At 39.7% G+C, this 24,612-nt stretch overlaps 1 protein-coding gene across 1 annotated transcript in view; it reads left to right on the top strand.

The window, feature by feature from the left end:
* LOC121950400 (NT-3 growth factor receptor) overlaps positions 1-24,612 on the top strand; it is a 269,926-nt gene that overhangs the window by 118,150 nt on the left and 127,164 nt on the right. Inside the window, exons 8-12 of the mRNA XM_042496388.2 lie at positions 7,046-7,158; positions 7,800-7,983; positions 9,616-9,639; positions 17,955-18,001; positions 22,082-22,184. Of these exons, the coding sequence (XP_042352322.2) occupies positions 7,046-7,158; positions 7,800-7,983; positions 9,616-9,639; positions 17,955-18,001; positions 22,082-22,184 (471 nt within the window). The remainder of the gene's footprint in view (positions 1-7,045; positions 7,159-7,799; positions 7,984-9,615; positions 9,640-17,954; positions 18,002-22,081; positions 22,185-24,612) is intronic.

Genomic DNA, 24,612 nt, shown 5'->3' with positions numbered 1-24,612 from the left:
TAACTTGAACTTAGAAGCATGATAACATTATAACATGTGGTTACATAAGAGTCTTTACTGCTGGCTAAACAAAGAGGTTTCCTAAATTCCACTTCTGTTAAAAGCAATTCACAGTATTGTGCAGTATATTTGTCTTATTGACACAGAATCTCACAAAAAAGACCAACATCAACAACGTGTCACTCAGTCTGTCAATACTTTGACTGTACTTTGTCTGTGACTCTTGGGTCCAAGCCTTTTGGTACCTACAGAAGATATTTCATTTCTAAAAAGAAATCTAGGTCATTTCTTAAAACAGCTGGGCACTGTAGTTTTTATTAAACCTTACCCATATGGGGTCCCCATAGCCCCATAGTGCCCCCATACTGGGTGAGGTGCTCAAAGTCTGTTTGTGCTGTAAAATCAGGGTTCTTTTGAATCAGTCAGTTTGGCCCCTAATTTGGCAGGGGACTCATACCAGGGGCTACTTGCTCTGGACAATACAGCGCCCAGGATCACAGGTACATGGAAAGCCCTCCACCATGTTCAGGTGGCGAAGATGTTGTGCATTTCATGTCATATATTTCAACAATCTATTCAACTTATTGATTCTTGTAGATGTGTCTAATTTTTGGAAATTTTTCAAATGTTTTGGAAGACTGGAGCATCCCTGTCTTTCTCCACTGCAAGCCAGTGCATGGTAATCCACCACAGTCATGGATGTGAAGTGGTTCTGTGTTTCACGTCGCACAATCTGATATTTCCAAGTAATCGTTGTCCCTGGATCAATGACTAACTTGTTTGTCCAGGAATCACATTACAACCAACCAATGAGCAGCAATTCTCGATTGTAATGTCATTCACAATGTGCCATTACTGCCCATAAAGAAAAAAGACACTGCCCATTTCAAAGCCATTCCAGCAATCACAGCATGCAGAGATTTGCTCAGATTTTCAGCACATCTTATTACTTAATATATAATTAACCTCTGTTAGATCTATTTAATGGGAAAGGAATGTGTGTGAAAAATCAATGTTACAGGTCTTGTGGAAATATTAGCTCTATCTGCTAAGCTGAGCTAAATGACAGCGCTACTTGCTACGTTAAACTAAGCAGACTCAAATGTAGCTTCCTTTAGGCTACAAACTGTTTTGGGGTTTGGAAATTATTACATGTATATAACCTTTTCGGATTGCCCCAGGTAGTGAGAGTACCACATGGCTATCACACTATGAGGGGGTAAACACTATGTGTTTTAACCCCTCTTACCATCACAAATGATAGCATGAGCAACTTTATGCATGTGAATTAAAAAATAGATGGGATCCAGACGTCGTTATCCAGTGCCGTCATTATCCTGTGATGTCATTAAGTGTTGATCGAGGATCACCACAAAGTCACATTAATCCTGGGCCATCGATAAACGATAAACAACCACCAAGACACGTTCATCGTGGGCTGTCGTTCAGCTTTAGTCCAGGATTTACTGAGTGCATCCAACAAATAGGATCACATTCAGTCACATATGTATAATTGCAAACACAGTGTTAGGGAAACAGAGAGGTTACCTCCACTGAGATAAGGTGTACTGGAACAACGAATGTTTGTCTTCTCTTCCCAGCAAGTTTTCTCACTCACTACTGAAACTTCCAAAGACAGTTGGTCAGATTATTCTTACTAGATGACTCTTACAAGTTTATATGAGTTAACTTCAGGTCAAATTTAAAAGTTAATATAAGGTGATTAAGGTGAATACATAAGATAAAGGGCAATGCTATCTTGAGAAATTGCACTGGTCTAATTAGTTTAATAATGATAGTGGTTTCAAAGTTCATAACTTTAGCTGATCAGTCTGGTACATAATGAGACTGAGCAGGTGCTTGATCTCTCCCTGGTCTGCAGTGTTGGCTGCGCTGACTGGTGTCATAAGAGCATCGGCATAGCTCCTCTGTCCTAGGTGCTGAACTGGTGGGATGTCATACAGGATGAGGCCTGGTGAAGATGGGTGGGGTGGTTCTCTGTCATGCTGGTGCTGCTCTAGTCCTAAAGTGGCAGGGTTTAAGCTGGGTTTCTGAGGTGATGACAGCTGCAGGCTGGCTGCGTGGAGGCTGGTTGTCTGCTGGTCCTAGAAAGCTTTCTGGGCTGCGTCCTAAACCAACATCCATGTGTCTTTGCGAAGGTGATGATGGTATCTTTGCAGAGGTGGACATGGTCATAGAGACTGTGAATGTTTAGGGTAAGGTGGTGGGCTATGTGGATGGATGGATCTCTGTGCTACTCTACTCACAGACTCTGTTACCCTCTCCTGCTGTATTTTCAGTTCATAAGTGCCTGTGCGTATTATGATGTGGTTAGGCTGACCAACTGTGGACTCTATGAGCAGCTGGAGGATATTGTTAGTCCTGGGGTTTCAGATTTCATTCACGTTTCGTACAAAGAAAAGCTGGTCATCATTAACAAATTTGCCATTTGAGTCAATTAGAATAATAATTATAATACTATTGTCAGTATCACTGGTCATCTTTCCCTCTCCAGAGTCTTGCTCTTCCAGCTGGTAATGACCCCCCTTTGAGTCAGTGGCAGAGGCAGTTGGCTTTACTGTTGGCTGTTGTGATGGCATGGAGTCAGTTGGGGTGCAAGTGGAGAGCTGTGGTTCAGGGTTAGGGGGACATTGGTAATAGGGAGTGGTTACTGTTGGCTGTATCTGAGTATGTGGAGGTGCTGCTTTAGGTTGAGGATGGTTTTCTCCTCCAGGTCTAGGACCCCTCCATGTATCTATCCATCCATCCAAACTCATCTTATGGTGCAGTGTTGCTCTCTCTCTGTGCTGCCACCTGCATGTCCAAAACTGTGTAATAGTTGAAATTGTGGAATGTACCTTTAAGACTGAATGCGCATTTCTAATAGATGGTACTGACTCTACTCTACTCTACCCTATGTGCCATTTTTGGTTTTCCATTAGGAAAAAGTACCTGGTTCCTCGTACCTGGTACCACCTTTTTTGGTACCTGCTCCCTAGGGGTTCCAAAAAAAGCCAGCTGGGTATTATGAGGTACTAAAAGAGAAAATCATCACTGCGTCATTGCAACATACCCTCAACAATGCAAACCCATGCCCACCATTTTTAAACAGCCAAGCTCTTGTAACGGCCGTAGTTTTGTTTCTTTTTTTTTTTTTCCCAAAATGGCAACCAGAAAGATCACCGGTGGTCACTCAAGGAGGTGTAAACGTTCCTCACCTTGCTGGCTGACAAGCGTATCCAGCAAGTGTGAGTCTGTGTATATGTGTGTGTCGCATTAAAGATGATGTCACGTCAGTTTTGTGTGCCATTGCTATGCCGACCAGCTAAGTTAAGGCAATATGGTCTTCTAATGGAAAACAACCCCCAGAAAAGTACCCAATACCAAAGGCGAGTACAGTAGAGCATATATTGTGTTACTAAGTTACGTCACTAGATGGCGCCTTGTCTATCCATGAAGTTACTTGAATAGGCCTCTCACCATGGACCGATGCCTGACATTGAGCTCCTGCTTTCCTTTAGCCCCTCAACTGAACCGTAAGATTAGAGTACCATGTGTGCTTACTATTTGCTCATGTATGATGAAATAGCCGGATAACCAGGCTTTATAAGGTTGATGTGTGGTTTGTAATAAAAGACAAGCATTGTGGAAACCCAAGACACGTGTGGCTGTATGCTTTGGGGTGACTACTACTACTACTAGTACCGCTTCCAACTATATGTATATATACGACCCGGTGGCAAGGACTGAGTCTCTATTAATATGACTTTGCTCCCTCTTCACTATGACAGTACGGTGCAACGCTATGCCACACCAAACCGCCTGTCCATCTAACTCTCCATTCTACCCTCACTTGTATAAGTGGGGCACTCCACTAGGTCCTAGTGGTCCTAGTGGAGTGCCCCACGTATACAGGCTCTGTCCTTGCCACACACACACACATATATATAATACACTTAACAATAGGTCCTTGTGGAGCAAGTGCCCCACGTATAGAGACACTGTCTTTGCCACAGGGGTCGTGGGTTCGACTCCAACCTGCAGCCCTTTGCTATATGTCATCGCCTCTCTCTCTCTCCTCCTTCATGCGTTACGTGTCCTAAAGATATTAAAGGCAAAAGCCAAAAAAATTAAAATAAATAAAACTATTTTTAAAAAAATCAGGCCACTCATTAAAAGTATATATGTATACTTAGCTTGCTTGGTTGGCAAGACACCCCTAGAGACATTGCCCAACTCCAAAGGGATCAGCCTGCTGAACATAATGAATTGAACTCAGGTAGTTTTTGTGTGGTTCTTGTGGAAAGGCCAGTGTGACACAAGAAGCAATAGCTGCTGCTGAACTTTGTAAAACCTGTCCTTGAATATTTACAGGAGTTGGCAGACTACCCCATCTCACACTGGACCAGCTTACTCCCCATTCTGACTGTCTTCATCACTGGCTGCCCTAAACAGCAACAAACGACACCCTTCCTCCCAAAAAAAATGACAAGCTGCTGCAGCACGATGCTTCAACCGCCAACTCTCGTTTTATCACCCCTTGTCTCATCCCCATATGTCTTCACCACCCACAATTAGGCAGTCGTGTCCATCCATTCATCCATCCACTCATTGTCTGCTTTTCTGGGGAAAGGTCATGGAGACAGCAGGCTGAATAAGGCACTGCAGATGTCCCTCTCCTCACCCTGCAGCATTCTCAGGCCAGACAAGATAATCCTTCCAGCTTGTTTTGGGTCTGCTGTGTGGCTTCCTGCAAGCTGAACATGCCTGAACCACCTGTAAAGGGAGGCGCCCAGGAAGCATCCTGATCAGATGCCAGAACCACCTCAACTGGTCTCTTTCAATGTGAAGGAGCTGATGCTCTACTTTGAGCTCCCTCCAAAAATGAGCTTCTCACCCTATTTCTAAGGCTATCTCCCAGACACCCTGTGGAGGAAGTTCATTTCATCTGCTTGTATCCACAGTTTAATTCTTTTGGTCACTACCTAATGCTCCTGACCATAGGTGAGGGTTGGAACATTGATTGACCAGTAAATTGAAAGCTTTGTCTTCTGGCTTTGCTCCCTCTTCACTATGACAGTACGGTGCAACGCTATACCACACCAAACTGCCTGTCCATCTCACTCTCCATTCTACCCTCACTTGTGAACAAGACTCAGAGATACTTGAACTCCTTCGCAACATTCTCTCAATGAAGTGTGGGCAATCCATCCATTTTCCGGCAGGCAACCACAGCCTGATTCTAATCCCAACTGCTTCACACTCGGCTGCGAACTGCCCCAGTGCATGCTGAAGGTCAGGGTGTGATGAAGCCAACAAAACTACATCATCTGCAAAAAGCAATGATGCAATTCTAAGGTCCCCAAACCAGACACCTTTCTCACCCATGACCCCTCCAACAGCCCCGCAAGGGTAGAGAGCTGGTCCACTATTCCATAACCAGGATTATATCTGCATTGCTCCTCCTGAATCTAAGGTTCGACAATCGGTTGGAACTTCCTTTCCAGCACCCTGGAGTGAACTTTCTTGGGGAGGCTGAGCTATATGACCCAGACCACCAGACCAGTCTGTCACTCCACAGGCACTGTACCTGTCCTCCATGCACAACTGAAAAGGTGTGTCAGCCAAGACAGCCCAATCATATCCAGAGCCTTCAGCATTTCAGGATGAATCTAATCCACACCTGGCACCTTGCTGCCGAGGAGCTGTTTGACAACCTCTCTGACCTTAGCTTAAAATATGGGTGAGACTTCCCACTGAGAGTTTCCCCAACCAGGTGATTCTAGATGAGGAACTGGCCCAGAACCGACCCAGAACCAGCCCCGGAAAAAGAGTATCAGTGACCTGCAGCTGCACTGAGGTGACCCTCTTATTCCCTGGGGAGAACTCCAGCTCGGCTCCTCTCACCCTGGGCAACTCTGTAAAAATAAAAAAGAGTCCAGCCCATCTCCAGGGGTTTGGATCCAGAGCTGGAGCTGCATGCAGAGGTGAGCCCAACTATATCTTGTTGGTACCTCTACCTCTTGCACCATCCCCGGTTCTTTTCCTGCCAGAGAGGCAATGTTCCACATCCCCAGAGTTAGTCTGCGATGTCAGGGATCAGTACGCTAAGCTCCCTGCCCCTCCCTCTTGCCTGGTACACAGGTGGTGAGCCTTCAGGGAGGCGGTACCATGTTGTTTATTTAGGCTGAGTCCAAGGGGGGGCACTCCGAGGTACTTAAGGTCAGTAATTAGAACTGCGAGAACTGCAAGGAGAGAAATAGGGAGTGAAACGCAACGAGGGATGTGATCAAGTTATCAGAATTAATAAAAATGCATCGTAGTAAAGATACAGACATTTTATACACCAGAAATATGTAACACAGACCTTCCAATGCACACTCAACCTGTGTTAAACCTGTTAATAATTCAGCTGTTTGTCACCTAAGAGGCTTTGCATGAATGCGACCACCAAAGTTTAGCTCACAAACTCACAACAACTGATTGACCATTTTGGTCACATATGCCATCCTCTTGGTCACAGTCTAGTGGCCTGCCAGATGATATGTCCTCTATGATATGCGTGTGTGTGTGGTCTAAATGTGTGCGTACACTTAAAAGGATAAATTCCATTTGCGGTCGACTGACTAGTAACAGTGATCATCTTTCTCTGGGGCTGGTATGAATTTCTCACAGCTGGCTGTGGAAAGATGAGAACACTGTTGCAGCAAACAGCAAATTGTATTTACATTTAGAAACAGTTTTGTCCATCAACAGAGAGAAACTTGAGAACGGAAACCCTCACACTCAAACACTTCCAATCAATTGAAAAAGATTTGCATGAGACCAGCACATTAAAATGATTATCAAGGTATCTCTCTCTGTCTCTGCATTCCCTTTCGTGTTCTTTTATGTACTGCCACCATGTTTTGATTGTAAATGACAAGACAATCACTGTAATGCAGGTACATGCAAGAGAATAAAAACAAATTTATTGTTGTGTTCTGCGTACATTGCAAAGTGACATACTCATCCGTCCTCTGCCTGTTCTTTTTGGTCTCTTTAGTTCCTCCCACTATTGTGAGGTTAATGGAGCCAGAACGGCGCCATGACACGTGCATAGAATTTACTGTTCGAGGTTCACCCCACCCCACTTTACGATGGTTCTACAAAGATGAGGTACTTTTAATCCATTTGTTCGGCTGTGAAATTATAATCTGATCAATCTGTTCTAGAATGTATTTTATCTAAATAATGCTTTGTCGTGCCATGGTTGCTCTCTCTAAATGTCCATCAATTTTCATGTGCTGAATGAAATTCTGTCCATGAAGATTTCACTGTATAGAAACAGAAGCATATATTGGGTTAAAACATATCTATAAAAACAGTACAGTCATTTACAAGGTAGAGTGTATTAGAAGCCAGTGACCTGTTTTGTATGGAAAACATACAAAAACATGTGCTGTCAAATATACACTTATCTTTGAAATAAAGAATTAGAGGTTTAAGTGGCAAAAATATAAATACTGAAGTAGGATTCAAGAATCTCAGAACTGTACTAACATGTACATCCGATGAAGGAGTTAACATAAGAGTAGTTGCTAACATTTTAGGGATTTATCATCAGGTAGTTTGGGGGGGGGTATTACCAAAGAAGTTTTTGAACCATTAGTCTAAGACACATTTTTGATGGCATTTTAATATCTTCCAGTTTAATTACACTCAACAGGTCTGAACAGGGGTTTTGTTGGTAAATGACATGAGATATATGTCCATGCCCAGGGTTTTCACTGGGCATTTGTTCTGTCTCTCCCCTTTAGGAAATAACCCACACAGAGTATGTGCGTCCTGATATGGATATTTATCAGGACTACATTGAGGGCTGCCTAACCTTTAAAAACCCAACACACCACAACAATGGCGACTATACTTTGGAGGCCAGCAACTACCTTGGTGTGGTCACCAGTACTGTGTACGGGCACTTCCTGGACAAGCCCTTTGATGGTATGTTGGGACACTGAGGGGCACGTTGAATTCATGGTGTATCTAGTCTGTACTACACTACTTACTATGGAAAACAAATCAGAGAATTTTCTTTCCTGATTCCTCTCAAAGGAAACTCAAAACAAAGTCATATCAGTCTTGCTGGGATTTCGGCCTCTACATACCATGGCAGAGGAGTGTTTACACTGAGGGTTTGTGTTTGACCTGTGTATTATTAGCTGTTGGATCTGTTAGTCAGAAATAGCTTCTATAGATATCTCTGCTGGGCTTGCAGGCAGCTGTTGTAACAACCTCCACCACCCCATGACATAGGTGCTTCTTCTAGGTTCCTCTCTGTCCGCTCCTCTAAATTTGTGCTGTATTCAACTAATATCATACTAGCCTGAGACTTCAACACTGTTATCAACCCCGAAACTGACCATTCAAGTAACTCTGGTAACTCAAGAATCTGGCACTCCACTGAAACAAATAAAACAATACATGGATGATTAGGGTCTTGGCAATAGTTTGAGAATGAGAAACCCATCATTAGGAGAACATTCAAATTTTACCTCCATCCATCAAACCTCTTCCAGAATTGACTTTTTCTTGAAAGCAATGCACTCACCCAACATATCCAAGAAAACACAATTTATTCAATCATGATCAGTGGCTGCACTCCCATCTCCTAATAAATAAACATCCAATCACATATTATACATCCCACATGATGGCACTTCAATACATAGTTTTTGAAGATCCCAATTTCAGTTCACTAATCAAAAACAGTGGGTATCAAAAAAGTGGGCATCCTTCCTTAAGATAAATGACTTTCCAGACATTTCACCTGTTATGGGAAACAGGCAAAGCCATAATGAGAGGAAAAATCCTTTCATATTCATCACACACCAACCTTTACTCCTCAGATCAAGAACCCAGCCATTCAGACATAGATCTCAAATGATGGTGCATGGTACTTTATTTTGAATAAGTATTGCTGTCATTATTATCATTACTACTAATATAATTAATATTATTGTTACTATTATTGTGAATAATATCATTCACAGCCTCTGTACATGGGGGAATGCTCTATCCACTTAGCCATCAGGCGCCCCAAGATGCAGCATTTAAAAAAAAAAACAAAAAAAAAAATTCTGATACCTTAAAATGGACCAAAGTGTGTAAATCATGTCAGATGCATTGTTACTGAGTGTAACCTGGAGTGTTGCTTAATGGTTCCAGTATCAACAGTGTGTCTGGTGATAAAGGGAAGTTTATTTCTGAGGCCTTGCTTTAGCTCTCAAGAGGAAACAGTGTGACTTCCACCCTGTGTTTTCACAGGGATCCCATTCTCCATGTGATGTCAGCAGCATTCTGCCTATGCTTGTCTTGCATGATGTGGGGAAATAGAGCACATATTTAGTGTATGATTCTGCAGAACAAAGAAGAGTGATATTTAAACATGAGGTGATGTTCTTGTTCACACTGTTATTTCTGGGATTTGGCTCTTTTTACAACTTACAAGCATGCTTTGCTTTAAAACGTACTTTTCTGTTGTTTGATTATTCTCCGCTTATTACCATTTTGTCATGTAATATACACTCATACATGTATTTAATGTGTGTGCATCTTTTCTATGTCCTTCCACAGGTCCAGACACAGATTATGATTATGGTAAGTGCTTTTTATAAGAATCTCGTTTTTAGATTTAGATTTGTGGGATTTTCAAAGTCTCAATAATGACATCCTCCATACTTTGACATAGATTTAATACAACAGCTTATGTGCACATTACACTAAACTAAATATATATATATATTGTATCACTGAACATGACCAGTGACCCGAATGATCCCACAGACTGAATGGTGTTGAAGGCTTAAATAATGAAAGCACTGCAGTCTGAATATGTAGTGGGCTCTATTTTCATATCAGTAAACTAGTGACTGTGTAATAATGTCTTATGGGTATAGATCAAAGCGTACTGAGCAGGAGCATTACTGGTGAGTCAACTGCCCAACAACATCCTGCTCCACAAATCAAACTGTGCTACGGCCAACAACACCCTGGGCTTGGCCTTAAGGCCTAAGTACAATGTAGTGTATACTGGCCTAGTCAGTCTTTGAATATAGAGTTCAATTTCAATGTATTCATTTAAAATAACGGACAGGGCACATTAATGAACATTTATATGTAAATATACAAAATTATAACCAGAGGCTAATTTGCATCTTTAGTCCCATGGCATGTTGGTTTAAAATACATGACATAATACATAATACAGCCTGCAACACAGTCAGTATGGGAAGTAACAATATATGCCCTAGTTATAACATAGGCTTTATGACAATTGACAAAGACACACATAAAATGGTACAGAAAATCAAAGTTTGTCAAGACAAATCATAATTGATTATTAAATGTGTTGGCAACAAATAAAATTATCAATTTGTTGTGTTGCACGATTATTACATCACTCGCTGTGTCGCGGGACTGTTTATGTCGCATGCAGACGGGAGAAGCAGGTGTTTTAAAGAGGCATGACGGAGGCAGAAATTGGACGTTTCGTATAAAAACTTCAAAAGTTTGGGAGCCGTTCACGTTATGCAAAACAAGGAAGTGTGAGCTGCAAAATATGCAAAAGTAACACGGCCTTGCACGGGAGCATGACGGTTATGATGCAGCATCTAAAACAAAATCAAAAGTGAGGAGGAGGAGAGCTCAACGGCAGGGCAAGTCTTGACAAAAAAACCCCACTTATGTTCAGTTTTGGAGTAAACTTAATGGTATGTTGCAAAAGCTGTCAGCAGTTTTTGGATTGTGTCATATTTGATTTTGTAGTTATTATTCATAATTTAATATTATTTTGACAGCTTGGGAATGTTCAAGCAACCACCTGTTTATGCACTGCACTTTTAGCACTGTTGTCAATGATAATATGTTTTTAAAAATAATGGGGGTAAAACATGCTAATTTTATTATTATTTCTATTTTTTTTTTTAAATCCAATTCATTGATCAATCGAAAAAATAATCGACCGATTGATCGATTATCAAAATGATTGTTAGTTAATGCCCTAGATTAGACAGACTGTAGAAAATGTGCTAAGTGCTAAGGTGTGCTAAGAACTACACTGTGTGTATATGTTAAAGTGCTAATGTCACTGCACAATGGGGCTAATCATGTTGCACATTGCACAAAGTAGTAGTTGTAAAGTGCTGGTGTGTATTGTGCCATGCCGTTGTAGTCATGTTGTATGCAACTGCATTGTGTTGTAAGCTGTAGCTCATATTTTGTCCCTGCAGTGTTTGCATCCATATGGGATATATAAAACAGAAATAAACCGAAGCCTTTGAGAATTTAAAAAAAAAAAAGTATCAAGTCCTAGATAAAAGTATCAAGTCCTGAAGTACAGTACTCTGTTTAAAAGTACTTGTACTTATCTTGAGTATTTCTGTCTCTTTTTTTATGCTACTCCATTGTATTCCAGAATATTGTTGCTTTTACTCCACATTTATCTAATAGCGATAACTTTACAGAGTCCGATTTTGCATTCAGTGATTGGCTATGATGCCAATGATCAGGCCGCTGTCAGGGGCTGTCAGGGTATGGCTCTGCAGGACATGCAAAGGCCTATGTACCAGTTATGGTGCTGAAGTTGGGGCAGAGCATGAGCTGAATGTGGAAAATATTGTCCCTTATTCCGAACTGAACATTGTTTTGTTTTGTTTTGTTCTTTTTTTTCTTTTTTTTTTGTAAAGGCAGAATTTATGGTTTATGAATGAATTGGATTCCTTAAGATTTTATAGGCGTACCAACCATTTAATGTATACTATTGTTAATATTGCACTTATGTAGTGTGTGCTTTGAGTGGTCAAAACACTAGTAAAGCGCTACACGTCACAATCACCCATTCACACACTGGTGGCCAAGGCTACCATACAAGGTGCCACCTGCTACTCGGTAACCAATTACACACACTCACATCAATGCTGCAGCATCAGGAGCATTTTCTTTCCCAAGGATACTTCAACATGTTGACTGGAGGTACCAAGTATCAAATTGCCAACCTTGGGGTTAGAGGACAACCTCCTCTATCGCTGAGTCACAGCCATAAGGAACAATTTTGCATAATTAATGGTTTGGTATATTTTACGCATTAAAAAAAATATATTTGGATTTAATTTAAATGCAAAACATTATGTGTAATGGGGCTGAATCACCCCTTTCTAAGAAAAAGTCTCAAGGAGAGCCCAACCAATGTGTTTTTGAAGCTGATAACATTTGGGAATTAATATTGATGGTATTTATATTTTTTCATTAACATAATTAAAAACATAGCCTTGTAAACGTATTCATCACCTTTGTTATTTTTCTTTTTTTGTGGTCTTATAACTCGTAATTTAAATTGATTTTTTTATAATGTACCTACACTTGTTCAACAGAAGTGTCACATGATCTTAAAACAATTTACACCCGTTCTGACTAGTGCACTAGAATAAACAGAGTACTGACAACAGAAGTTCAAAATGCTCGGGTGTCACGTGACACATGGAGGCTTCGAACAGTTCCCGGTAGTGTCTGGCAGGCCATTTGAATACATTCTACATAGAGACAAAACTCTGATTTTCGTTAAAAAGCAGTCAATAACCACATTGATTTACAGTATACACAAAGCCCATCGTATGTAGTTTCATTATTATATTGTTTTTTAAAGTAAAAAATGCTTATACCTGAAGATTAATGTTAACAGCCAGGGTTAGATTAGACTGATTAATGTCACACTCAGGAGATTCACACATTTCAGCAGCTCAAGAGTCAGAGGCAACAGAAAAAAGTGAAAAAAGTGCTAAATAAGGGTTAAATATAATTAAATACAAAACCTAAAATATATAACTATATATATATATATATATATATATAGATATATATATATATATATATATAGATATAGTTATATATTTTTATTTATAGAATACATACATATATAGTACTTTTATATATAAAATGTATAATTACATAGTATAGTGATGCGGATATGACATATAAGGTTATGCTGACATATTTTAGACTTACCATGGTAAAGGAGCAGGTTGCTGTTTGTTGCTTATATATATAAACATGTATTTTATTTATCTTTGTCTTTCGACTGACTTACTGCAATTTATTAATTTTATCAATATCTAATAATCTCAAAAAACATAAATAGTACATCAAGCAGTTGGTATATGTCCGTCTTTTGTGGTGTCCTCTCAGATAGTCTCCACCATGTTTTGCTGTGCTGCACGGGGACGATCCAGGCATGAAGAGAAAGGCAACCTGACATGCAGATGAGGAAAATGTTGTTGAGTAATGCCAGCAGAAGTAGTCTTACACTACACAAAGGTCTAGGCTACTTCATTGTTCTATGTCGTCACACTACTGTTAATATAAGAGAGTGATTTTAATACAAAGTGTAAACCACTGCATGTAAATGCATGAATTAGTCAGATCTGTGCTCCAGAGGAGAGCCTTCATTAAGCTGTGCAATAATGTCCTCTACTGGATTTATATATGAATTAACTGCATTAAAGTTGAGCCTTCTGTGTTTTTAGAACCTGCTTCGAAATAGTTCCTCCAGCACCCAGTGCTCCTATTGTAAATTACCAATATACAATAACAGGATTAAATATATAACAACATAATAAAAAATAATATAATACAGTAGTGCAACAATTTCAGTATTAAGAATAATTCCCCATTAAAGCCTAGTATGTTTCATTTTTCTAAATGACTTACCCTGTGATCTCATTCAGGTCTTTCAGCTTCCTTCCCTATGCCATGAATGGAAAATCAGCTGAGCTGAACCATAATAAAGACAACTTGATTCAACAGAATCACAAAGCTAAAAACACTCACCCTTAAATTACACTGTAAAAAAATTAACTGTAAATTTACAGTAATTTACTGGCAGCAGAGTAGCCAGCTAATTGCTGTAAATTTACAGCAGTATTACTGTAAATATCATTTACAAAACAGTACTGTAATTTTAATTACAGTACTATTCTGTGATTTTCATTTCAATTTACAGCAATTCCATGTTAATATCTCCTATTATTGTAATTTTTATTACAGTACTATTCTGTGATTTTTATTTCCATTTACAGCAATTTCATATTGATATCTACTATTACTGTAATTTTTATTACACTACTATTCTGTGATTTTCATTTCCATTTACAGCCCTGTCTTGTAAATTTAATTCACAGTATTTGGCTTTCAATATAGCAATCTAATGGCAGCACTACATTTGATCTAGCTACTTAAAAACAGAGCAAATGCAATTTAGTATAAAACATTTTATTTGACTGACCAAACATTTTTTGAACAGACAATGTTCTAGCATTTTAGAACAAATGCAAAAAGGGATTTCAGCTGGGACATATTAAGACCAACAAAACATTCCTCACACTGCCGTCCCTCTCCTCCCTCTCTTCCCACTCCACCTTTTCCTGCTGCTCTGTCCCTTTTACTATAAAACATTCTATTAGAACATATTAAGATATTATTATAAGATATCTTTCTCTCCATTTTCCTGCTCCTCCGCCCCTTTTAATATAAAACATTCTATTAGACCATTTTTAGACGAACTAAACATTCCTCACACCACCATCCCTTTCTTCTTTCTCTCCCCTTTCCTGCTCCTCTGTCCCTCTCACCTCCTTCCCCGTGTGTGTGTGTGTGTGTGTGTGTGTGTGTGTGTGTGTGTGTGAGGGGGTACGTGTTGACTAATTTACAAAGTCCCACTTGTAATCCATAAGCTTGCGCAGAAGTGTGGCAACGTGTGGATTGACATTGTGTGGCTTCTTTTGCACTTCTCTTCCAGTCTTCTTTGACACCACTTTTCCTTGTTTGGCTCTCGTACCCCTCTCAGGATTTATATCAATGAACCATCTGAAATTTTTAGATGGAAAACACAAAAAAATGCACTAAATAAATACATGCACTTAGCAATCTGATATCCTCTACTGCCTCTGACATTGTGTGGGTTATGAAGTTCCAAAATGCGTGTACAACTATCAACTGAGCGTGTCACAAGTGCATGCTTTGACGCCTGCGCAGAATGCCAGGGTTTGTTTTCCCAATTAAAGCTGGAGTAAGATGGAGAGGAGAGCGGACTTCGCCAGAAAATTTGAATGACAGTGCACTTGTCATTGTGAGTGAGTGATGACCACAATGTCAGTACCATGTGTACTCACTCTGCCTCTAAAGTAGAGTCTGACACACTGAAACTGATGGGATGTTGGTGAACTTGCGCTCTCTGTTTGAAGTGTCTTGGATAGCTGCTCACACAGGATCCACTAGGCTCTGTGGGAAGACACAAACACAGAGGATAAAAACTTGACCAACATCACAGGACATTTACATAAGATTGGACAACACTGAACTGCAGTGTGTGTGTACTTACAGTCACTCAAAACACCACAGGCATTACATATGTTTCTATTTATAGTAAAGTTTTTACATTATTTATTAGTCTCAAATATGCACTCTTAATCCATATCAATACTAATATATCACAAAATAGCACTCTGCTATCAAGCACCATGTTATCTTTAACAAAGCTGACATATAACTCACACTGACCTGTAAAATAAATCACACAAGCCTTTTCTCCCCTTTAACTCCCCTCTTAGATTAAACTACTCAAGAGCAGGGCATTTTAAATTAACAGGCTGTTAGCAGCTAACAAAATGTGTTCAGTATATACAGTACAGTGTACTAACGTTAGTTTACTCCGTTAGCGTGTCTGTTGTTGCTTCATAAATCTACTAATTTAGCAGCAGATAATCCAATATCATGCTTTAATGCACATGTTAATTTTGATAAGATATGCTGATAATATAAAAAACAATTCTTTAGACGTCTTACCCTGTTAAAGCCCATCACAAATGGTCTTTTCCGTTTGTTACTGTGCTGCTAGCAATTAATGGTACTTCCAGGAACTATTGAGGCTCTCCATGATCCGCCATCTTTGAAAAAAAAAACCGGTCCATTGGAGCGAACAGAGATGACGCAACTCTCTCTTAAAGGGCCCTGGTTCTGACTTAGACTGTAGCAAGCAGTTTATTAAAGATGAAGAAGCTCTCAAAAGAGGTCAGGGACAACGTTCTGGAGAAGTACAGATCAGGATTGCATTTGTGAAAAACATCAGAAGATGAACATCCCACTGAGCACTCTGTGACCTGCATCACCCTACTATGATCCTCTATGCTATGCTATGACACTTTGCTATGATGAAGGCAGTGCATGTAGATGCAGCAGCCTGTAGCTCCTCAAATCCTTGCTACTTTTTTGCTATATTTTGCTATATATTGCCCCTTCTGCTGAAGACTTTTCTATGATAGAGAAGCACTTATTAGCATCGGCAAACGTTGTGTTGGATTTAGACTGAATGCAGCAGACTGCAAGAGCATCCCCACCAATGGCATACGCTGAGTGGCCAGTCAGACCAGGGGAGAAATGAAACTGAAAGTGCCGGAAGAAGAGAGGCAGGAAAGTCAGCATCAGGGCGAGGCTGACCCGACTTGGGCTGATAGCTATTCCTCTACCAAACCCTCATCTGACTAATGTCTGGTTGCAGGAGAGTGGAGTGGATGAGATGCGATTGAGGCTCACTTAGCAACAGGAGATCAGAGACTGCCCTGTGCACATATTCACAAAGACTTGGTTAACCCCTAACATCCTAGCTCAAGCTATTGCACTGAATAATCTTGTTGGAGCCATAAGGACTCAAGACTCAGAAGTAAATTAAAAAAATGCACTACAGGAATTGAATGATGCCAACAGTAGCAACATGCCTGGTAACTGGATGGAATCTTCATAGTAGCTGCTGATTTTAATCAAGTCATCCTTCAACTCCAAAGATATAACAGGATTAAGGACAAATGTAATTTCGTTTTTTAAACTTGGTTTAAAAAATGACTAATAAAATTGATTTCTACCTTCTAATCAGAAGGTTGGCGGTTGGATCCTCGACTCCTTCAGTCAGCATGTCGAAGTATCCTTGGGCAACACACTGAACCCCAAATTGCTCCCAATGGCTGTTCCATTGGTGTGTTAGTGTGTCTGAGTGGTTACTGAGTAACAGGTGGCACCATGTATGGTCGCTTTGGCTGCCAGTGTGTGAATGTGTGTGTAAATGAGTGAATTTGACATGTAGTGCAGAAGTGCTTTGAGTGGTCGAAGACCCAGAAAAGCGCTATACAAGTGCAGCTCCATTCCATCTACCATTAAATCCAGTATTACAAAATGGGGGGAAAAAATGGCACAACAACAAATTGGCCGAGAGAGGTTTCACAGCAAAGCAAAGAGAGTGAATATATATGCACACACTACTTTTTAGTTTGTTTTTTTTTTTTTCATTTTTATCATTTTGGGTTTTTTTTATGTTTTTATTTGTTTGATGTCCCCAAATTTGACTATCTTGTGTAGGTCCATCACAACAAAATCCCAATAATAATAAGATCCATTTAAATTACAGATTGTAATGTAACAAAATAGGAAGCATGCTATGGGGGGTAAATACTTTGCAAGACACTGTACATTGTCTTTGAGTGAAAATGTTTTAAGTGGAACAATATACTTGATGATAATGTTTCATCTCACAGGTTGACAAGTTCCCATAAATGCCCATGTGAAAAATGTACATTGTGATATTTCCAAAGACTGGAATGCTGAGCAGTACTGGACTAGATAGTGTTGATGACACTGGGTCCAGTCTATTAACTGGCCTATACCAGTTTTATTCCATGACTTTGATCTCTGAGTCGATGTGTCTTTCACCTCCTTGTGTCTGTAACTGACTGTTTTCATTATTTATTTTAGCTGCTCTTTAGATTGTTGTTTGATGTGCGATGACTTCAGGCAGTCTGCAGAAGCAGCAGGGCAGTAAACTGTGATCATTTTCAGACCCTGTCTTTATTTTTTTGTGTGTATTTTTCCACCAGCAACACCAACAGAGGAGTCTCACAAACCGGAGGAGGATACCTTTGGGGTGAGTGACTGAAATATTAAACATATTGAGGGTTAGGTTTAGATTTCAGTTTGTGTGTCTTTGACAGGCCCCAATCGCCCAGGCAGAGAAATAAAACCCATATTAAAAAACTCCTGACCACAGCAAGGCTCGGGGAGTTTTTTTCACCAATATTGTGATTGTGTATTAACTATTAAAGCAGGATGCAAGTCGCGCCCTATAAATGTGAAAGTCTATCTTTTGCTGAGCTAGTGAGTGAGTGAGTAAATGTTAAAAATCTGTCTGAAACAGATGTAACCTGACAGTAACCTTTCTGCTTAAAAGGTGAAACTAAGCTGCTGATTCTGGGTCTGGTATGTGTAAAATTCTAAATCTGGGGATGTAGTAGCTGATGTCAGGTTACTCAGTTATCTAGGCTCACTAATTATCTAAGTTCGAAAAGGAGATTGGTTAGGAGCAAACTCTACGAGAGAGAAGGAAGACCTCCAGCCCAGACAAAAACCACACCCACAACCACCGACTTAAGAGCAGAAGAACAACGATATATATTTAGTTTAAGGGTCAAGTTGTCAACTCCTTTTCGGAAACTAAAAAGAAAGAATATGTTGCTGGAGACAAACCTTAAATTCAGTTTACAATTAAAATAAAATTACAATTAAGTATAACCCAAAAGGTAAATTGAAAATAACTTATTTTATTTTCCAAATTAAATGTATCCTCTATTGGACCAGTATTCCATTATTTGTAGTTGTTAGCTCTTTTTAATACACATTTAAGTTCACTTAAGGTTATCAGTCTCTTGGACCCAAAAACAAAAGTACCTGAGATCTCAGTGGGAAAAAATGCAAAAAACAACAAAAGTTGAAATTCTCCTTGATTAGGTCTCCTTTAATCAAGGTCCTACCACCTTCTACGACAAGATGAGGCATCTACAAGCAGCGATGACAGTCTGGATGGTAGGTCAAACAGCTCCACAACGTTGCTGATCATAATCGTCCCTCAAAAAAAAAAAAAAACAGCCTGCATGCATGTGTACAGAACGATAACCATTTTGTCTGAATATCTTTATTCAACTGTCCATTTCTCAGAATTAACTGAACTTGCATTAACACAGAATAAAACACTTACTGTAGCTTTAATATGCATCCTTCTTATTTCCTGCATTTAAATGTTATATAAATGCACATATTGGGCTTTCACATGAAAATACAGGAACACAGTTGCTCTCAGCAGCAGTCTAAGTGTGATCAACATGCTGCTTTCTCACGCTTGCCCAGTGTGCAGATGCATGCATGTGATTACAGGAGTTACCAAATAGTCCGAAAGAGGGTTCAATAATAATATTACAATATCAGAACCTTTGTTGCACCATTAGTGTGAGTGATGATGTGATTGTAGCTGTTTCTTCATTGGCTGTTGCTTTTGAAATGAAAAAGTGCTGACAGAGCCATGAGTGCTAACAGTCCTTTGGGCTATTATGTCTGAAGGCTTTTGTTTAGGCAATACTGTTTTTTGACTGGTGCTGTTGTGTCTATTTTGGGATGTAAACAAATGTTCTGCTCATGATTCGGCAATATCCGGCCCACGGGCCAACATTGGCCCTCCAGATTATTTTGATAACCAGACCTTTTTTTTTTTTTTTTTTAAATTTACAATATCAGACTGACAGTCCCACAAATGGGCTATAATATCCAAATAGAGAATCTACCCCATCTGAAGAATGCTGATTTTATTTTTATCCATGTTGAGAGTGAGAGTGAAAGACAGAGACAGACACGACGGGCTGCACTGTGGCAGCAGTTCAGTAAATCATTCAAACATTATTTTACTTTTGTGACTGTGGGCCACGGCGCCACGTGTGTAAACAGGAACAAAGGTCATTTAGTTTAATTTTATGAAAAACATGGACACCAAAATCACCACAAAAAAAAACCTGAATCTGACGTAAATGACACGGTGATGCTACTGTCTGGTAATTGGCCTGACTGAGACCACTGATAGTAATTGTATGCACAGCGTTCGACAGCACGTCTATGCGGCGAGTAGTGGTCTCAAGTTTGCTTTTTTATTTTGCTTTTTTTTTGTCTTTCTTGTCTGGTGTGGCCACCTCAAAAAAACAGGCTTCTCAGCTGTTGGTTAGCCCTGGGTTCTCCATAGAGACACACTTATTCATTGATATCATTTTCAGTGCGAGTGATGCTTGTTTTCTGTTGTATGTCTTGGCTATGTAATAGCTAAACTTACTTATTTTATATGTGTTGTTTAAGGTACAAGGTACAAGGTGCAAGGTTGATTCATTTGTCACTTTTCTTAAACATGGTTTAAGAAAAAATTAAAATAAAGTTGATCCTAAATCCTGCTACATCTTTTTGGCGTTGAAGGAGGAGTTAAGGAGTCTTACAGCCCGGGGAAAGAAGCTGCTGTGTAGTCTGGTGGCTCGGCAGTGAATACTTATGTAAGTTGTTCCAGACGGCAGCGGAGTGAACAGGCTGTGGCTGGGGTGACTGCTGCTCAAGTGTCCTTTTCTCCCAAGATAAATGTGCCAGTGATAGTTATCATTTTAGCCAGCAAAATTAAAGCATTCAAACAAAACCTTTTAATAACCTGTTATTGCATATGGAAAGTGCATGCTATCAAATAAAAAATTTGAAAAAAAAAAAACACAACACAAAACAAAAACACATCATTTTCATAGAGCCCTTATTACAGTCCTTACTAGCTGCATTTACACTGCCTGTTCAAGGCAGAAATATTATGCTGCCTCGCTGCTCTGTATATCGTCCATTGCAAAAGTGGGGACAGAGTGGTCTCACCTTTGGAGGTAGTAATAGCACCAAAATGAGGTCTGTAAAAAGCATAAAGCTAGAAAGATGTGACCGTAAGTGGGGAGGTGTGAATTTTTGATCACAGGTTATGTGTTATTCAAAGAAGAAGAACAGCTGTCATAAATGACCACAGACTGTGAAAACAGTAAGATTCAGGAGCTCCTTTACCTCCTATTGTTTAGAAAGCGCTATCAAAGCATATGTTGTATGACACATTAGAGGCTGACGCTGTTGAGTTGCATGATTTGCCCGTCATGCCTCTTTTGATTGTGGGATGCCACGGTGCAGTTAAAAAACTTACACAGTGGAGCGTAATGATGCCACCATCATTTGGCTCTGTGAAAACATGCAAAGGCGACGTAAAGAGAGGACTTTGTGTAGGCTCTACAGTGCAATCTCTGTGTAAAAGCAGCTACTGTGTGTGTGCATCATGGCCACAATTCCAAACTGTAAAGTATGTCATATCTGAAATCAATTAACTAAAAGATGACGCATATACCATTTTTGCACAGCTTAAAGTACAGACACATGTAGCATAAACACAGAAAATTTAACATTTTACATTTTTGACGACGTCACTCTGGTATCACTCTGGTATTTAAGGAACATTTTTTGTCATTGAAAAAGTTGCATGGATTAATGCTCAGAGCTGAGTTGTCAGCATCAAGTGCCAGTGATGTGCCGAAAAATTTAGAAAAAGATGTCAGACAAAGATTTGGAAAACAAATCAGCTCAAGAAAAGTGTTGACAGCAAGCATTGCTTTTTCAACCCTTTTCTTCTCCTCTGTTCACAGTCGTGTGCTTCTATCTGCTGAAATCCCCCGGTGGCTGAGCCTGAGAGTTGGTTAGAAATGTAATTGAGTTTGTCTTTGTCCTTTAATTGACTGTGAAAAGATAATTGTTGAGACTGAGGCTTAGTGAGCGTAATGGGTTTGTGTGTGTGTGTATGTGTGCGTGTGTGTGTGTGTGTGTGTGTGTGTGTGTGTGTGTGTGTGTGTGTTTCTTTTACATATTTCTGTGTTTCCATCTTTGGTCAGAAAAATGTGAATACCCGTATGCATCTTTAACTGGGAGCCTGTAGAGGCTGCAATGTTGCTTTTCACCTCATGGAAACACTGAGCATACTGAGGATTGCAGACCCTCACGATGCTGCCGGAGAAAACCAACTTGTTAGATTTATTGAGATTCATCACCAACTTTGAGGCCTGGTCCTTTCTTTTTGTCCTGTGTATCGAAGATGATTGTCCTAACATTATTCCCCTCCCCCCATGTGTAGGTCTCCATAGCAGTAGGCTTGGCAGGGTTTGCCTGCGTGATGCTGGTGATTCTCTTCCTTCTCATCAACAAATATGGAAGGCGCTCTAAATTTGGCATGAAAGGTAGGAATGCTGTTTATCTCTTTTTTTTTCTGTCTTTCATCAGCCTCACAGTGTGTGACTTGGCATCTTATATGAAGGTTTAATTGAGGAGTACCAGTACTGTATAGAAAGTCTGAACCTGTCAGGTTTGCTAATCTTTTTGTTGTATTAATACATACAAACATAGCTTGGTGGACTGAATGGTAGGAAGACGGAGTCAGGAGTGTAAAGAAGAAAAGATAACAAAAGAGACAGTGGTGGGGAGGTGACAGAATTTATGTCATGCTGCTTATTGCCACCATGTGAACATGGAAAGCACAACTTGAGCTCAACAAAAAGAAGAATTAAAATCAATCACTGAAAGAATCGTAAAGGCCAAAACTGCCCCAAAAAAGAACCAGAAAAAATAGATAATCCAAGTGGCTTGGGTCATGTTTTATTCAAATATGTAGAACCAATGCAGCAGAGGCCAGTATGGATATAATATCATACATGTTTTGCTCCCTAGAATGATAAGGCTGCAAAAACACTGCACATCTACACCTTTCAAACACCATGCCCACCGTGTGTATCACATGCTCTCCGTTCTAAATATACAGCCTCTACGACTAGCCTCAGTTTAACCCTGATGTCACAGCTATGACATCACCAGGGCTATTTTGTCAGACTGAGCAAGCAGTAATGAACTTTGTGTGTAAAATGGATGGAATGACATCTCCCCAAGTTTTTGGATTAATGGCAGCCATTAATTTTTCGAGTTTTTCGAGAAATGTCTGTCTAAGTCTAAGAAGGCTGTGCAGCCAATTTGGTGTTTACTGAATCAAAACTAAGAAGAATATTCATTGGAATGTTTTTCATATTATGCAATTTATCAAAAAGTCCATCACGGCGGACTCTTATGGGCATTAACACAGAATAATGTGATTACTTCCTTTACTTTCTTTACTTTCCGTTGGAAAGGTTGTGTTTAGGAAATGGTCTTGAGACAGGGCCAGGCTGGAGCAGAGGGAGGTAGGGTAGGCAGTGACTAGGTCAGGGTTAGAAAAACCATGGAACTAACTTAATTGTACTTAACGTTCAAACCAAACGGTTCTTTTGTTCCCAAAGAGTAAATTAACCTTCTTTCAGCTTTCTTTCTGTCACTATCTGCCCAAGTGGAATTTCTCTGTAGGCCAGCCACTCTAATAGATTCCCAGCCGTGTGACAGAAAATGTTTAACTAAAGGGGTATGAAGTTCCTTTTTATGCGTTATGTTGTATCTGTGCTGTATCATGCGTGTGGAGATCGAGTTTTTGGTTTCTCCGACGTACTGTTTACCACATTTGTGACAGAAAATCACATACACACAGTTTGTGGATCGTGGACTAAAATTTTGAGATATTCTAAATGTTGTTTTGTCCGCCTTGTTTCGTATATACCGCAATGATTTCAATTTGGCCCTGATCAAAATGTCTTTCAAATTTTTGTTTCTCCTGTAGGCCGATATAATTTTATAATTTGGAATTATATCCTGATTTGCAATAAAGTTCTCAAAATTAGTTTTCAGTTTACCAATAATAATAATAATCTTAGGCATTTTTGTAGAACACACTGAGCTGCATATGTTTGCCACATTTCGAATCAATCAGCAAATAATAAATAAAGCCACAAGTGGTGATGGCAGGTTCAAGCGCTTTCAGTAGTTGCACACTCAAATTCCAGCCATTTGCTATCACAAGTGAGCAGAACTTGGTGGGTAAGAACAGGACTTTGTGCAAGATGTCTCCAGTGGGTCTGATCTTGTCAACTTGAGTTACAGTCTATTTCCTGCTAAGCCTTGCCCTTTACAATGACATTTTAAATGATAGCAGCCAAGATTTTTGACTACTTTTAGTCATTTATAATAGGTTTGTGTGTCTCATTCCTACTCGTAACTGGGCCAAGTTTAATGTTTCTAGCTTATCTCAGTTAAATAGATGACAAATAGGCTAAATAATAACAAACCGGCACAAAAACAATAGAGTTCTGCCTCTTCAGGGCTTGAATCCAAATCACATTAGCTTATGAGCTCAACAGTGAGCTTTTTTTATCAGTTTTACAAAAAACAGGTGGGGGTACTCTTAATGCTTTGATGAGAGATAAGAGAAAGTAAGGAATGATGACGAATGCTTCTACACTGTTTGATTTGCTGTCCCCAAAAGATTTTTCTGCTCAAGAAAGGACATAATCACCAATGATAGAAGTGTATACATAAGTAGTGCAATAATTATCACACCATGTAGATGATAGGAAGTATTTATATCCATGCATTTTTATGTTTTTTATGACTACAATTTGCCATAAGAAATATTGCTTTTATAGTGATGTAAGTAGCTCCTGTGCGGGATCAAAGCCACTCACACTGCTGACAGCTAGAGGTTAGTGTTTACAGCCGCAAAAACTCAGAGATGGTGAAAGTAAATGGCCCACA

This window comes from Plectropomus leopardus, chromosome 7 (assembly GCF_026936395.1).
Source record: "Plectropomus leopardus strain MGB_pleo_1.0 chromosome 7, ASM2693639v1, whole genome shotgun sequence".
In the NCBI taxonomy this organism is placed as follows: domain Eukaryota; kingdom Metazoa; phylum Chordata; class Actinopteri; order Perciformes; family Serranidae; genus Plectropomus; species Plectropomus leopardus.
The sequence above is the reverse complement of the archived record's forward strand: the minus strand, read 5'-3'. Positions and strand labels throughout refer to the sequence as shown.